Consider the following 17,683-nt stretch of genomic DNA (forward strand, 5'->3'; position numbering starts at 1 on the left):
GCAAATAAATAAATAAGAAATAAAAGGTGCAAAAAGGGAGCAACATGCTTTCAGGGTAAATGCCAGTCTGGCGATGCTATGCGAACATTACAGGGAGTCATTTTCAACACATGCAAAATGGTTGTTGCAGGTACCCAATCTGCCACAGTCACAACAGGATTCATTACCTGTCATTGTGAAAAAGACTATAAGCTAATTTCTTTTAGATGTTTTTTATGTCTCAGCACAGGTGACCGCAGTGGGCAGAGCCATTATGTTTTCAGGTTGTTCATGAAGGTGGTGTACTGATACCTTCAGTGCATTTCTTCAGATTTGGCACAAATGCTCACTGGACTCAATGATGAACCAATTAGAATTTGGTGTTCTTTTTTTTTTTAACTTTGGTTTTTATTAGATTTTTTGCATCCAAATACAATGTCATCCATGCATAAAAACAGAAACCAACAACATGGAAGTATAGTTATAGTAATAATAAAATAAAAATAATAATAATAATGAGAATAAAAATAAAACAGCTTATGGGTCCTTTCATTCATTCTTTCATAAATGCAAACAATCAAGTCTGTCAAATTATCCTTCAGTCAATGGTATCATCTTCCTTCTTGTACCAAAACCATTTCTCCCATTTCTTTTCTAATTGTTCCTCTCGCATTTTGAAAATGTGTGATAACTTTTCCATGCCATAAATCTCTTCCACGATACTAAGCCACTGCTCTGAAGTTGGGGGGTCTACCTTATACCATGCTCTTGTAATTGCTTTTCGGCTGGCTGCAAGTAGTACTTTAAGCAGATATGTATCTTCTCCTTGAACCTCATCCTGTGGTACATATCCCAAATACAGCACCAAAGGTGTTTTTTGTATATCATATCTCAATATTTTTTTTAATGCACTCCACACTCCCTCCCAATACTCCTCTATTTTTTGGCATTTCCAGAACACATGTGCATGGTCTGCCTCTGCCTGACCGCATAGCCTCCAACATAAGTTTTTATCTGGTGTATATCTCCCAGTCATCTTTGGTGTTATGAAAAACCTTATAATGTTCTTCCACCCAAATTCTCGCCATATTCTTGAACCTGTAGCTGATTGTTGAGCTTTGCACACATTCTCCCAGTTCTCTTCCGTTATTTCTATGCCCAGCTCTTTTTCCCATTTTTCTTTTATATATATAGTTGAATTACCCCCAGAATTTGGTGTTCAAAGGTCACCATGACCTCAAAAACACTGCAAATGCTTTTGGCCATAACTCAAGAATTAATATGCTAATTATGACAACGTTTCAGGCAAATATCTCATATGATAAAATGACAAAGTGATAACATTTTATATCAAAAGTCAACTTCACTGTTACTTCAGAGAGTGATGATTGGTTAGGGTCAAGGTGAGACTATCAGGGTGAACCAACTACAGGCACAGTAGGGTGGGTCATCACTTTGCTATGGTAGGATTCGTAAATTTGCCTCAGGAACAGAAGGGGGGGTTGTGACCATATTTCACATTTGGCCAGATGCTGAATTGGTGACACTAATCTTGGGTGCCCATCTTGAAACTGTGGTGATTGTATAGATCTTCTGTGTTAGATGAATATCTAGATGGTAGACAGATGAGCTTTATTTGCAAAGATACTCGCCCATATTCAGGTAACTAAAACATACAATTGTTTGTATTTACTGTCAAGAGTAGTGGCTAAGTTTGCTGGAACAGAAAATAAATATTTTGTCTTGTTACGGTTTAGCAGTCTGCTGTTGGTTGCCCATTATTTAATCAGTGTAATTAGAGTGGATCAACATGTGTCATGGTGCAGCACTTTTCGGTTTAGAAACTGTACTGATGACTTCAAATGTCTGGAAGGATTTAATCAACTGAGGGGGAAGTATTTCTGACAGACTCAAGATGTCGTGAATGATAGATGTAGGGAACAATAACTCAACAAAGTCAGTACAGGCTGTTTACTGACATGAGGGAGAAGTGAAGAAGAAAAATATTTTTTTTTTCAGCAGATGGCGTGTGCGATGTGTGCTTCTGTAAAGAGGAGCAGCAAAATAATTTTCTTCCATCATTTTATGAGTGCCTATTCCTTAAAACAGCTCTCTAACTTGAAGGGCTTCTTGTCAAAGCACAACCAAGACTCAACCTGTGTCCCTAAGAAGCCCTCATGTGCTACACAGCAGCCAGCAGGCTTCAAGTGATTTCCTGACAGGTCAGTGAAACCGAGAAGAAAGAGACCGAACAAAGAAAATTAGTTTGCAAAGAGTGTCCGGGGATGAGAGCATGGATAAAAAATAGACTATTTCTGAAGTTTAATCTCAGAAGGACAATTGCCCATAAACACACAGTACAGTACTCACACAATGTACTGACAGGATGAAACTGATAATATGTTCATATGACCGAATATGTCCTTTTACAGTGAAACAGCAGCAGCATGTTTGGTCCCAGCACTCCAAATAGACACAACTATTTAAATTTTCATGAGAATGCAGAAACGAGCAGGCGAGAAAGGGCTGCCCAGCTGTATTAAAATGAAATCAAATGACAATTACAGAATCCTTCCTGCAAAACAGTCACAGTTTCAGGCAGACAAGAGCTCCCAAACTGAAACCAGAGCCAGTAACAAAAAGATGTCATATTTAATTCAGGACACTTGGCCTCAGGTAAGAGTAAATCCACAGCTGCACTACTCTCCCCTGCTTTCTTCCCTCCTGTCATCTTTTATTGATTTACAGCTCAGATTACATTGCCATGATATATTTGGGTGCAGGGGCGATATCTCCCAAACAACCACAAGCATGTGAGGCAATCCTCAGAATGATCCAGCCACATGGCCCCTTATCCATAATCCACAATTACAATGCCCTCTATGCATACCCAGCTGCTGTATGGCAACCTACAGCCATCTGCCCATGCATAATTCCTCATTGTTGGCTACACATACTTTACATTATCAGAATGTCTTTAAAATATGCAGAAACTGAAGGCTGTGCATGAGGGATCCATAATAATTCATTGATTTCGCATTGAAGACTATGAGAAAATGGCTGGATCCATTAGTCACTGCTTACATTTTGCTTGTGTGTCACCAGGTCAGATCAGTTTCTATTTGTCATTGACAGGCCCACTGGCTTTTTGTCATGGGTTAAATGAACTCTGCAGTCAGACATAGATGAGATCTGCATTTACAAAAGAGCCTCAGTGACTTGACACTCAAGTCTGTACAACTCTGCATATCTTTATAGATAAAAGGCTAAAAGCTACTATAGAGGCTGATGCTAATGTTGACCACACTAGAAGCAGTGACCTTCAGAAGAAATATTCCTACACATGTTGTCAGACAGAGCACATCTCCTCTGTGGGTATAATGGTGCTCTTATTCTATTCTTACAGTACAAAACTTGCAACTGAAATACTATCATTACTTGCTTAGCCCAGATATTTTTCGTCTTTCTTGGTTTGCACTTTCAAGTCAGCTCCGACCATCGTGAAAATAAAATGACTTTCCCTTGTGCATGTGAAATAAATCTCTGAAAAGTATGTGCAAGTGTTTAATATCAGTATGTCTGGCTGGGAGTTTGTAATGTGAGCAGGTTTGACTGAGGGAAGCTGCAGTTTGTTTAATGAATAGCCACAGTGATGAGACGGCTGCGTTGTCCAGCCTGACACACACATCAGCTTCAAAATCCTTCTAAATCAGTTTCATCCCTTGCTTTATAGCGGAAACCCACTTTTCATGTGCAATATTTTCTTCTTAGAAATCATGGATCTGATCTGTCGTGTGGTGCTACCGTGCTGTTATACTCCTGTTCATATTCTGAGCAGTGTGTAAAAGCCTAAACTACATCCAGACCTTGTGGCCTCGGCATTACTCAACCACAGGATGGAAAGATCATTAAGACTAGAGAGGGAAGCTTGGCGGCTGCAAGGGAACATCCATCTTATCCACAGGATCTTTTGATCAAGCAGATGTCACAATTATCCACACAGTCAGTATGTTTAATTTGGGTTGTTTTAGGGGAAGTTAGGTGCCCTGCCTCAAATACATGGCGTTCTAGTAAATCAACTGGTGAAGGGCTTCTTCTGAAATTGTACTTTATCTCTTGCAGATCTGTGGCGTGAGAGAACTGCAAAGTGCGGTTGGATGTCTGTGGGCTTGATGTTATGACGGTGTGATTGATTTTTGTACACACTGGAATGGGATAAAATTCCAAATGAAATGGGCTTTTGATGAGAGGTTTTTCTTTGACCTTGGGACTAAGGCTAACATAACAACTGATCAACCAGTTTTCAGTCTCTGGTAGCTCCAGAGCTGACAGCTACAATCCTTATGAATCTTCAACAAGGACATGGGCTTCAAGGTGGTCTCGCTTATAGATAGTAACAGTGTGAAACAGAGTGCTGCAAAAAAGATGTTTTTTTGGGGGGTTTTTTTGGTGCTGTATGTATAGTCATCCTTCCACATACTTGTTTTAGTGATATCTTGTTTCGCCGCTCTCTAATAGGCACAACACTCAACCAAGGAAAATAAGACGATATGGTCAAAATAATATGAAAGTATTCTGATATTTAAACTTAGACATAACTAAACTAACTGTAAAGTGGTTCCAACAGGTTGGGAACCACAGGAACACAAACATAGATTGTGAAACTAGGAGGCCATATGAGATCATTTAGAACAACGGTGTGTGACATACACATTACAAAAGAAAAGCTTAAATAGTCCAAATTAAAATTAAAAAAATTACACGCATGATAAGATAAATCAAATGTTTCGATTTGCACCGCATAACGATACAATGTCTCAGAAAATGTGTCAAATTATGTGGAGCAAAGACTAACACAATCCAGTCACACTCCTCTCAGAATTCAGTAGAGGACAGTGAAAACAGGCCGTCATCAGAATTTATGTTGAACAAATAATCACACACCTAAAATAAAATTAAAAGTCATATAAGATGATTCCTCTTGACTCCATTCAACCCAAAGGCTTGGTTTTACAATTCGGTGCACAGCCGGATGAAATTTATTTTTCTAAATCAACACACCACCTACAGGAACCAGCCGCAACCCCAAAAATCAAAAAACTCAAAATCTGGCAGACAATTGTGCATTCATACAGAGCCCCATCAGTCATAACAAGAAGCTAATAGAGAAAGTCCCAGGGCCTTTAAATCATCTCTCACATCAGTGATGTCTGTCACATATTGCAGATTAATGATTTAATTAAAACAATGTTAAACCCTAATCCATACCATCATTGCTCTTTAAAGGGCAGTAACTGAGCACCTTGATTATTAATTCAGACAGAAGCACTTCTACATAACTATGAAGCCTCATTTTAAATATCCCCTTCCCCACTCAGCACAGATTTGTCTTCACAAAAAATCATCAAAAACGTTTCCCTCGTCAGAAAAAAAGAGCTCATCTTTCACCTAAAAACCTTTTTTTTCTGGTCCTTTGATGAGTTATAGCCGTATGCTTACAAGTCATAACTGAAAAGCAACATGAATGCACATCGACTGCACACTTTGCCAGTGTTTTAAGTTCTTTGCATAAAGACAACTATATCAGTAGGTGGTCCTCCCTCGCCTGTAATCCTGCTGTTAAACTCTGTGCACACATGCACACTTAGGGGTGACTTTTTAACACTTTAACAAATTTAGGCCCTCATTTAGCCCCTGAGTTATACCCGAGGATTCCCCGAGGACTGTCTTGTCCATGGGTGACAGAGGTCAATCGCATCGTTAAGCTTGGTGATCCACTTCCGTGGCAATATTTTGATACGAGCACTGAGACACCTGCTGGCATGCCACACAGTGGCCGGCAATTAAAAGGGAAAACAGCCGAAGACGAGGGACAAGGGGAGAGCAGACAGAAGGGGAAAAAAGAAAATAAGACGCAAGGACAGGAGTAGGAGAAGGATCCTGGAGAGATGAGCACGACAGACAAGAGGGAGCCTTGAGAAGCAGGGACGAGGGTAAAAAGAACAATCGCCAGAGGGAGAGTGTTTATCTGGATGTCACGCAGGGGAAAGGGATGGGAGGCTGTGATTAGAAAGACAAATCACTTCATTCACAAAACATGAGCTCTACAGAGACGCATCCAGCCAGCAAAGTGCCGTGGAACTCAATTTGGATTGCAAGCTCGGACTGCTTGAGATAATGATGCACAAAACAGGAAACTTTTGCTGCAGATCACTTTTTACAGCATATTAATTTTGTATCCCAACATAAACGGTCTTCATTCTTTAGTTCTAAAACAATTTAATCAATGCAATTAATTAAAATACTACTAAAATACAATTAAAATACTAATGTACATTAAGTATGTATATTTTGAGGGAAAACCACTCCAAAGTCAATATAGTGCACACACAAAATTCAAGGTCCAAGGGCATCAATCAAGATGGCTTCTGTGTGATGACATTATCTAGGGAGGCTTTAGATCTCTCCGATTTCCCTTCATCCCAGTTGATCCTCATATTGCTTACGGAAACAGTCTCCCACAGGAAAGAATTCCCAGGAACGTTCCTGGTACATTTTCCACACATAGGATTCCTGGCAAAGACAACAGAGCGGTAATATGTCTTTATGAACTGTGATAAACCTCAGCTCAGATTTAGATCAGCAAAATCTAACCACAGAGAATACAATTTAGATTTTAAGCTTTTCTGAGGTTTGTGTGGCTTGATGGAGAAATATTTGCCACATTTCACGTCACGGCTCCCCCTTTAATCTACACCTGAGAAAAATAACTCGCTGAAAGCATATACACAGCATATCTCCAGTCCCAGAACCCAACTCAGTTTGGAAACTGCACCCAATAGTCCAAAATAATTCATCTGATAAAAAATGTAATATTTGTTTTTCTGTCTATCAATTCTGCAGCATCACATCCAAAATGAATTCTGTGCCACAAAAATATATCCAAATTATTACAAATAAGACTGGATTTATTATTTTTCTATTACACTGTGCAGCATTAAGATTTAAATATGTCCTCATCTGTACTGATGCATGTCCCTTCCATAGATTTGTGTACACTAAGCGTGAGACATGAGAGAAAGAGACAGAGAGAGTGAAAGTGAAAATGTTTTCACTGATTGAAAGCACTCCTCTTTGCTCCTCTATGAAAAACATTATTCAAAACATGTTGTAGTAAAAAGATTAGAGGACAAGTGAATTAAAATACGTGTCTGCTTCAACTGAAGCCCCCCACTGGTAATAGTTTATAAGTAAAAAGAGAAAAATGTAATCAAGGGATATGCCTGTCATGTACATGTATATTATCATAAAGTGTGTGTGTGTTGGGACTGATAAGGGTTTTGAAAGACAGTGTGAATACAGATTCTGTCTTAGTTGAAAAGGTTACACTACAGCTTTGTCACTGCCGTGGCAAATCCTGGAATAAAAAGGTCGCTGAGACATGGAGACACATTGTAGAAGGATACATGAAGGCATGTAAGATCTGGCAATGACAGCAGGATTGTTTAAGGGTTTCAGGGTGCCCCAGTAGCTCGCCCATGTACTAAGGCTGTGTCCTTAGCACAGCAACCCAGGTTCAATTCCAACCCGGGTCCCTTTGCTGCATGTCATCCCCTCTCTCTCCAGCTTTAAAAGTGCCCACTTTGTTCTTACTTTTAGATCATGCAATAAAACAGAGGAGATAACTATTATACCTGCCCAGTGTGTTCGGTTTCGTCCTTGTTAATAAGGTACATCAGAAAAAATCTGTAAGGACACAAAAGCCAGATTCATGTCACATAGCTCCCATAGTCTGTGCACAAGTTCTAGGACTGATTATGGAAACAGTTGTTAGGTATTACAAGTGGGAATACACCTAAACACAGCAGCTGTATTTTGACAATCAGGTCAAATATTTAATGCTAGCAAATGATGATTGACCAGAAGCAAGGAACATTAAAAACTACTGATCCTTTATTAAATTATGAGGTCTGAGTCTGTAGATCTTTACCAGGTTACCTTAAAATGTCACATAAAGGACCACCATAAATACATATACATGGGCAGGGAAGAGTCCATCTGTCACACGATGACTGACTCGGGGAAACCGAATTCGGCTCAAGAAGCTCTTGACAGTGGCAATTATTGACATGGCGACAGTGCATAATTCAACACCACTTTCAAAATAACAATTCTGAAGCATCCACAGTGGAAAAAGTTTTCATTAACTGTGATCAACTGTGCATCCACACAGGTGATGAATGCAGTTTGCTGGACTTGTGTTATATGTGCAAAACAGCAAAAAATTGACAAATTAAAAAAAAAACTGTGTTGTAATCAATTGATGAGTGACGTGGTAATTATTTTCTTCAGTGATTGAAGTTCTACACAAACCTGGTTCACTTTTATTGGCAATGGATCCTTCTGTGTTGACTTTTATGTGAGCCTTTTCACGTATTTCTATATGTATTGTCACATTTTTGCGAGTGTCATACGTGTTGCAAGTGCCCTGTGATTGGTGGATTCTTGCCTGCCCATGTCTATATTGGTGTGGTGGTGGAGCCCCTTGACATTTTAAGCCCACGGACCAACGCAGGGTTTTTTGCTTCCTTTCAGTTTAGAGAGTTTGGTCCTAAGCACCTGTCACTAAGACTGTGAGGTGTGCAGCATTCAATCTGATTGTCACTGCATACATCAAAATGGCAGTATGTTAACCAATGGCGATTAGTAAAATATTGATAAATATAAAACAAGACAGTGGTTTGAATCTGAATTCTAAACGCCAGTGTTGAGGTGGCTATTGGGGAAGGGAAACAACACAGTTAATATTTTACACCACGAGCAGGCCTTAAACAAAACAGAATAACACATTCTCTATGAAAGTTTTGCAATAATGGTTTATCTGGATATACTGACGTAAGTATCAATCAGTTAGAACACTGGTGGAGGTGTATTTGTGGTTTTTAATGTTCTTTTTTTTGTTTCTTATAAAGGTTTAGTGTTGGTGGAGCATGCAGAATATTTACGCTTCACTTTATCTGTGAAAGGCAACGTGACAAATGTCTGCCTTGTTAGTGATAACATATCAGGTTGTGAGTTTTAGTAATAGGTTGACAACCCGAGGCATGAAGGCGGTGAGTCAACTCACAGATAGTTGGCCAAGTTGTGCTCCTGTAGAGTGTGAGTCTCAAAGCCATGTGGGACTTTATCAAAGTATTCACTTCCTATTCCACATATAAAACACTTGGTCTGCAGGAGGAGAGATTTAAGACATGTAAGGATTCACAAAACAGGAATGTTCTCTAGAGTATATGAGAAAATAAGACCAGAGACCTTTTGTTTTAGAGCTCTGTGACTCAAACTTGACATGCTAGCACAACAATAAGACACCTTTTAAGTTGTTTTTGCAAAGAGACTCAAAGAAAGCCTGCAAAAAACAAAAGACTGCAGATAACAGCAACTTGATGCTTCCAGGATTACCCGCTGCCAGGCTTCGACGAGACGCTGAGGGGCATGTTTGCTGGGATCATTGTGGGAGTACTAAACAATCAAATTACCCTTACCCATATATACTATGTAGCCATACAAAGGTTTTGTGCTTATAAAATGAAAATCAAATTTGTGTTTTTAGGTTAATGCAATATGTACTTTAGGGCATTCATATTTAGGGCTTCAAATTATGGGAGGATAGAAGTGGCAGCTGAAACTGATTTATCATTGCTGACTGCAGCAGAGCGTCATCTGAAAAGCAATTTGGAAAAATGCAACAGCAAAATCTGTTTTAGACACAAACAGTGGGGCAGAGGCTATATAGAGACTAAATGAAAGAACACATTAATAACTGATGGCAGAAAATGACAATACTATACTATATGCTAATACATAATACTACTCATAATCGTTTCACAGCCACTGCCTGCCTTTGTTCTCATAAGCCTTCAACAATCTGTGAAACATTTTGTTTGAATTCTTTTTGAATCTGTTTTTTTTACTTGACTGCACAACAGCTCACCATTTTTCAAGTGATTTTTCCACATGAAGGTACAGTGGCAGATTATTGTGCATTTGCCACCATAACAACTTTGTGTTCAGCGACATCAGCTGTGTACCTGTTATATTTCGAGGGTGACTCACTGCTGTTCTCACTGACTCACATCCTCTGTGCTGCCTTGTTGCCTCAGCAGTCCAGTCTTTGATTGCCCACCTGCCTCTCCTGCACCTTTGAACTTGTTGCCACCTCTGACTACATGCTGTACCTGTTGCTGATTGTCAGCCTACATGGCCACATAATAAAATCTGTTTTAACCTTGCTTGTCCTGCCTGCAGCGTGTCCTTTGGTCGGGTTCTGTTCACACCTGTTGTAGAGGCATGCCACAGAAGGAGGCACGCACCGTTGCTACCCTGACAATTAAGCTACTCCACGGGCTCCAACTAAACAAGCGTCACACGTAACCCTGGCTCAGCAACTCAGCAATGCAATTTGTGGAATCATAATGAAGACGAAATACATCTTCATTTCCATCCTACTGCATCTAGCCTTCACTTATTATGCTCCAAATATAGTTACATTCTCTAACCACACTAATGCAAGCATGAGTGAAACTAGACTCTGAGGCTGAAACAGTTAAATAGCAGGGATTCGCTTTTCTCAGATAGAACTTTCTGTAATTAATCCCACTAATTATTCAGGAGAAAGAGATAATGGTGTCCTCTCATTAAGGCCAATGGTACGAGTGTTTCTGGTGACATGAGCTCACAACAACTGAATCCACTTAATCTTGAGCAAACAGTCATCTCCTCTGACACACACTTAAAAAAACAATGACTATGCTGTTTATCCTTCAAGAGTCTTTGTATTTAAATGACACAGAATTGCATACCGTACAGCCTTAATATCCACACCAAATGTATTGCACTTGCTCGGACGGTACATCTCAGTAGTGCAAGAGAGAGAAAGTGTCAAATCTCACCTCCATATCCTCTTTCACCTGCTCCTGCTGGTCACGCAGCTCTCCAAAGGCATCAATTATCAAACCTGAAAAAAGATCATGATAGTATGCATCTGTGGGTACACCGGTATACATGTGCATGGAGGTGCTCGTATCTGAATGACAGGTATCACTCATACTTAAGGACTCAGAGGAATATATTTTGTATGTATCTAGGTAATAACATGTGGTATACATGTTAATGTACATCAGCCTGTGAGACTCACCCTGGATGATGGCCAAGAGGATGACAATAACAAAGAAGAAAAATGTGATGTCGAAGACGATGCGCTCCACTTCAAACTCATCTCCAGCAGGGTCCTCGATCTCATCACCAATGCCCCCTCCCGCACGCACTCCCACATACATGTGGAACATGTAGCACTGAAAGAACAGACATTATCATGTATTGTAAAGTGTGTATTCCAACTGAGGATGCTACTCAACTACTCATGCCAGACAGGCATTTCCTTCAGCTGTCACTTCAACAAGGGTATGAGGTAGGGGGAGAAAATGTTAAGTATCTAAGGGGGACTAGAGTATTATTTCTCCAAACTCTGAGGTTAACACAGTATTTCAAATTGGAAAACAACATGAGAATATATTTACTGCATTTTCATGCCGTTTCCACGCTGGTTGCTTTTGGCAGGGGGGGAGGGCATTTAAGGGTTTCTAGCAGGCAGCATTTGAAACAATTTCACAGAATAGTAGAAGGTTTTTTAATCAATGTTCTTTGCCTCAGACAGTTTTTCCCCACATGGAAATCATGTAAGAGTATGAGGCAAGAAGAATTAACATTGAAGTTGTCAAGCAAGGACAGTAGTGTGCTTTTAGGTAACATGGATGATATTTTCTACAAAAAACCTGAAATGTTTTGCTAACTTTCAAGCAGCATTAAAAATTTCAAATTGGCTTTTTTTTCATATAAGTTCATGAGACTAAACAGCAGTGAGATGTCTTTTGCTTATCTTTGGATTTCTGCCATTTTGCATTGTACTTGTGTTGTTGTGATGTTGGTAAAGGGACAGCAAATCACTGTTGCTGAGGGGCTGCTAAAAGTCAAGCATAAACAATAACACAGTGACTGTGACTGAGGAGTTAATGTAATATCCCCTGCTTCCTATAATAGAAGGGTTTTATTCAAATGCTATCGCTGCCCATCCGCCTGCTTGTGTGAGTGACAGTGGAGTCCACATTACAATAAAGCAGGCGGTGGGGTGTTAATGTTGTGAATGGCCAAACAAAGAGCTATGCTGAGGCTTGAGGAGCTGTTTTGTATCCATGTGTCCATCATTTTATGGAAAAGTAGAGGAGGGACTAAGACAAGAGGCTGTTCTCACTCCAACAATGGGGATCACTGTCAGAATCCTCCTGAAGCCCTCTCAATCTGAAGAGGTAGAAAATGAGGTGAGTGGCTGAATTTGTTCTGGAAAGATCAACATTGAGAGATAGAGAGAACAGATAGAGGTAGGTAGATATATGTGGAGAGACGGACTACTGTGTGTGTGTGTGTGTGTTAGAATATGCAAATTTAACTCACAGTAAGCATGTCATTGCACTTCATGTCTTGGGTATCCTTGTCGTCATTCTTGTTGTAAAACTTCCTGAAGAAGTTGAAAGCCACAACAGTGTAGAGATACACAACAACCGCCAACAGGCCCACAGTCAGGGCCAACTGACAGACAAACACACACATAATTACAAAAAGACAGACAGAGACAGATGGGCTTTAATACGCTTCTTCATCTTAGAAGAACCCCCAATATAACCCTACAGCGTGAAAGCAAACATCACATGCATGCAAACTGCAGCTATGACCACACATTAAGATCAATGGATAGAGAGGACTGACATATACACACACCTGTTTCCCATTGTGGGTGACAGAGGAAAGGATAGTACGAAGTGTCTTAAAGCCCATGGCGATGTCCAAAAGATGGGCAGCAAAGAAGAAGTTGTTGTAATGACCCAGAATCGACATGGCCATGTACCAGGCCAAGTACAAGAAGGACTGTGAGCACACACACACACACACACACACACACACACACGCACACACGCACACATAAAACAGGCAAAATAGATTACTAGGACAGATAAAGAGACAAATGTGTGTTTTAGATAAGGCAGAATGACAGGATATTACCACCGTCACTTCTGCAGCATGTGCAATTATATCAAACAAAATCATAGCACTGTAGAACAAGAGATTAAACAAATTAGGAATAAGTTATAAAATATCTGATATCTTTTACACGCTGCTTGGACATATTAAATTATCTGTTAACATTTATTGCAGGAAGTGACACCTTTGTAGGAACAAGAGGCCATGTACAAACAAATCAAGTAGAAACCAATAAATATTAGACACAACCAAACTTACATTATCAGTGAACACAACTCCTAGTTTCCAGACCTGGTACTTCATGTCAATGGAATTAAATCTGAAATAAATAGCATTATCACACAGACACACAAAGGTAAGAACCCTTTAAACAAGCTAGAAGTGTCCATGTCTAAAATCAGACCCTATTGCTACAGTGTCTCATAAAAGAGCACGTCTGTTATGTGGCTTTATCTCAGACAGTCCTGTTCTTCCTCAAGTACAACATAATGTTCGAGGACATTCTTTTGTCTGGCCACCTGTTACCTACCTGTTAGGTAACAAGCACAAAAAAACAACCTCACAAACAGTTAATAGCAGAGTACTCATTATCAATGAAATGGCTATAAATAATGGCAAAGGCAATTAACAATAAACGTTCTGAAATGTTATTTCAAGGTGTTACTAAGAAGGATCAGACATAAGACTAAATAAGCCCACAATGTTAATGTTCATCAGTAGGGTTCATTTAGTATTTTCATTCCATTTATTTCCACTCTACAGTAAAATGTATTAGAGAAAAGGCTATATTACTTTCCTAATTTTTCTTTTTATATCAATGACAGGTTGCCTGCAAACACACATGCAGCTATCCAACAGAGAAGGATGCCACATTGCTATCATCAATGTAAGCTGCTGTTTGTGCAGCCAACTGCTCAACTGCATACTTTATTACCTATCAAAGGCTAGGATTATTTATTATTTATAGCAATGATGTATACGCTATACTAAAATGAAAATGCAATTGATGATTATTTGAAGATCTTGCCCTTTGATGTCTTAGTGTACGACAAACATAAACCATTTAAAATGCTCTCCTTTTTATTCATCCCCTATTTTTTTGTCTGAAACTGCATACAAGGCAAAATAAATGGCAGACTGGATAGCTGCAGTTTCCCATGGATCTCTCCCAGACTTTTTTTTTTCTACTTACAGAGCACTCCAGGCAGTATCTCTCTTGAGCCTCTTCCTTTCTTTTCTCTCAGAGCTGAAGTCTAAAGCAGCTTGGTCCAGACCTAGGAGTTCACTGATCTTCTCACAGCCATAAAAGTCACCATACTTATCCATCACCTGACGGGGGAAGAAGACAGGTTTACACAGTGTCTCTTCAGTGTCTTTTCATATGAATAAAGAATGAAAAGTGATTGCAAGAGGTAACTGGCTGAATTCCCCTGCACAGTCTGTGCCATAATGAGATGACAGTGACTGAACGAAAAAGGAAGGATGGTCTGATACCTGTGCTGACAATACAGTATCATTTTAGCTGGCATGGTGGTTGTGCAAACGACTGATTAATTTAATCACATGACAGATGCAGAGTTTGTCCTTATTGTGCTGCTGTAGCTCTAAGCAACTTTATGTCTCTAATTTATTAATTTGAACCAAAGGCCAACCAAAGTCTAGTTTTAATACAGAGCCATTATGTTATTACTAAAGTAAGCACTTCAACATATGGTAAGAAATATCTACAACCTGGAAACTTAAAAGTGAATTACCAGAAGCACTTGAGGGCATGATACCATCTATTTTACTGCAGGCTCTTAAACTGATGCAATACAGAGTATTAAATGTAATGTGTCAGTGCTATGCGCACTCCATACAGGCCACGTGGCCACCCAGTGGCAAAAAGTTGAGGCCCACATCAAAGTGCCTGAGGAATCACTGCCACCAACAGCCACTAGATGCTGGCGCCAAGAAAAAAAATGGAGATCCATTCAAATTTCAATAAAATTCAAGCTCAAAACATTCCTTTAACTAGACATTATGGGCTAAATAATTACTGAACTTTCACTTCTAATATGGGTGTTTGTGAAAATAATTAGTATTCTTAAAATACATTATGGCTTACAGAGAGGTGTATTTCAGAGAATGTTCACTTCACATGAAGGATTCTCAGCCCTTCACAATCAGCTGTGGTCGTTCCACTTTCCTGTTCTGCTTGTGACCCCCTAAGGCCGCCTGCCTTTTGTCCAAATTTGTAATGTTCAGAAACATTGCTTGCCTGACTGAATGCATCTGTGGACTACTGAAACCAGTTACAGTACTCTCGTTTGATTTATCGTCCCTATAGTTTTCATTACAGTTAATTATATAACTAAAATGTTATTTCAAGAAAAGACAAATACAGTGTTCCTTCATTCAAATAATAATTTAATCTCCCTCATGCCATGAGAGGCAATCAGAATGAGGACACTAAGCATTGCACGGCCTCTGGAGACAATAAAATCCACTGTGGTGCCAGATAGGGGAATAATTACACCTGCCGTTAAATGGCTCATTACATTTCAGTTAGTTTCTTAATGCAGAGTCACTGAGTGAGATATACAAGTGCATACATGGATAAGAACAGAATGTAGAATATTTTTACTGTTGCAAAATCATAACTGCAGTCCTCTGAAGATCTTACCTTCCTCTTCACAAATTTATCCCAATAATTACTTGGAAAAGATCTGAAAAGACAAACAAATTGTATGAAAATATTTAGAATGAAAAAAATTCTAATTAAAAATGTAGCGTAAACTGAAACATAAGTGTGAGTGAAATACTTCTGTAGTGTACAGCTTGTCACATAACTATAAACAGATGTCAACAGCAAGCACCTCATACTTTAAGTGTAAAACATGTTTTTATTTCATGTTAATATGACATCAGCCCATCTGATTCTGTGGCTATGAACATACGGTGTGTTAATGACCAGTCGGTCCCAATGCCCTTTGATGTCCTCCTCAGGGGGCTGCTCTGTCACATACAGCCCGTCAAACTCAAGCCTTCGTGCTACTTCCTTCTCACGTTTGAAGATAACCAACGGTACCTGCCAATCAAATGCAATACAGTACCACTTGACTTTCTCAATTATCAGTGTGTTTTAAAATCAGCAAAATGAATTAAACACATCTTTGTTAGCAATGTGCTTCATTGTCAATTCAGCTTTGGTTATAAAACATGCTCTAGGTCTATGTGATGGAGAGAAACTGATATGAGTTCATTATAAATCTGCAAACATTGGAGCTCAAGATGGTATACCTTGAGGCAGTAGTAACCAATAATACAAAAGAAGGAGATCACTGTGTGTGCTACAGCTAGGAAATGCAGCGACGGTTCCATGTATCCACTGCTCTCCTCCAAAACAAAATAAACTGAGCCATCGTCATCGTCTTCAGCAGCATCTCCAGAGTCCAGGTCTTCACTGTAAACAGATGTGATCCCTCCTTCCTCTTCTTGTGATGCAGGCAAGGATGCAACCTGGGAAGACAGGAAGAGAGCAAAATATAGATGGACCTCATCAAAGATGAAGCAAACTTTTTTAACAAAATATTACAAACACACAATATAATGCAATACAATTCCACAGCACAACCTACAGCATCCAAAAGGACCAAACAGTTAGATCAGGTCCTCTCTTTATACATGATCTGGTGAATCTAAGTCTGCATATGCACTCCAATGAAAATCAGGTTTTTAACCCTATTCACATATCCATGGAATGTTTATTCTATTTATTCTATGATTCTAAGACATATCAGTAGGAAAATAAGAAGTCAATGCCTTGGCTGAGTATTTCAGCTTTGAAACTGCAGTTTACCAATTAATTTCTAAAACAATTATCCCAACAGCGAGGATTTCACACTTGACATACCTAAGGGACCAACTTGCGGTGTGGGGCTTTCCATATCATGATAATGTAGTCAAGGCAAATGGTTATGTTATCTATTATTGTTACATTCCTAGGATTGTAGAGTGAGACACATACAGCAGCTAGCATAGTATAAAACAAGCAGAAGTCTGTGTGTTTGATGAACAGAGGTCAAAGGTGAGCAGGTACGCTCAAGCTGCAGGCGAGCAGCGGAGGGGTGGGTGGATATACGGGCATGGGCTATTCGCATATTCATAGGCTATGCATACTAAATGAAAGCAAAGGTGTGGAGTTATATTTTAGCCATTTTCAAGGATTTTTTTTTTCACAAAAAACGTCTAAATATTTTATTTAGATGAACAGAGATGACTTTAGAGGTTTAATCAATGCAAGGAGAGGGGACTTTACTTAAAAGAGTTTAAATGCCTTTATTAATTGAAATAGATTTCCCTTGGCTCTTTAATTCTGAGTGGACAGGGTCAGATCAGCAGATTATGTAGACATGCTCAAGCCTGTAAATAATTGAAATAGTACAAATTTACAGGAATGGAAGAAGTACTTCCATCATCCTTTACATAAGTAAAAGTAGTAATGCCACCCTGCAAAAATACTCTGTTACAGGTAAAAAAGTGTTAGTAGAAAAGTTCACTTCCGGTATTAACAGTCGGGTATCGGTTATCCATAAAATTCTTGCATTATTGGATGATTAGTACTGATGCA

General features: G+C 39.3%; 1 protein-coding gene across 1 annotated transcript in view; it reads right to left on the reverse strand.

The window, feature by feature from the left end:
* Positions 1 to 6,456: 6,456 nt before the first annotated feature.
* LOC121613498 (ryanodine receptor 2-like) overlaps positions 6,457 to 17,683 on the reverse strand; it is a 61,247-nt gene continuing 50,020 nt past the window's right edge. The window contains exons 93-104 of the mRNA XM_041946890.1: positions 16,354 to 16,572; positions 16,011 to 16,141; positions 15,737 to 15,779; positions 14,264 to 14,400; positions 13,330 to 13,390; positions 12,811 to 12,957; positions 12,487 to 12,621; positions 11,174 to 11,330; positions 10,929 to 10,993; positions 9,107 to 9,207; positions 7,674 to 7,725; positions 6,457 to 6,552 (exon numbers count right to left, since the gene is read on the reverse strand). Coding sequence (XP_041802824.1) covers positions 6,457 to 6,552; positions 7,674 to 7,725; positions 9,107 to 9,207; positions 10,929 to 10,993; positions 11,174 to 11,330; positions 12,487 to 12,621; positions 12,811 to 12,957; positions 13,330 to 13,390; positions 14,264 to 14,400; positions 15,737 to 15,779; positions 16,011 to 16,141; positions 16,354 to 16,572 — 1,344 coding nt within the window. The remainder of the gene's footprint in view (positions 6,553 to 7,673; positions 7,726 to 9,106; positions 9,208 to 10,928; positions 10,994 to 11,173; positions 11,331 to 12,486; positions 12,622 to 12,810; positions 12,958 to 13,329; positions 13,391 to 14,263; positions 14,401 to 15,736; positions 15,780 to 16,010; positions 16,142 to 16,353; positions 16,573 to 17,683) is intronic.

Source organism: Chelmon rostratus, chromosome 11 (genome assembly GCF_017976325.1).
Source record: "Chelmon rostratus isolate fCheRos1 chromosome 11, fCheRos1.pri, whole genome shotgun sequence".
Lineage (NCBI taxonomy): Eukaryota > Metazoa > Chordata > Actinopteri > Chaetodontiformes > Chaetodontidae > Chelmon > Chelmon rostratus.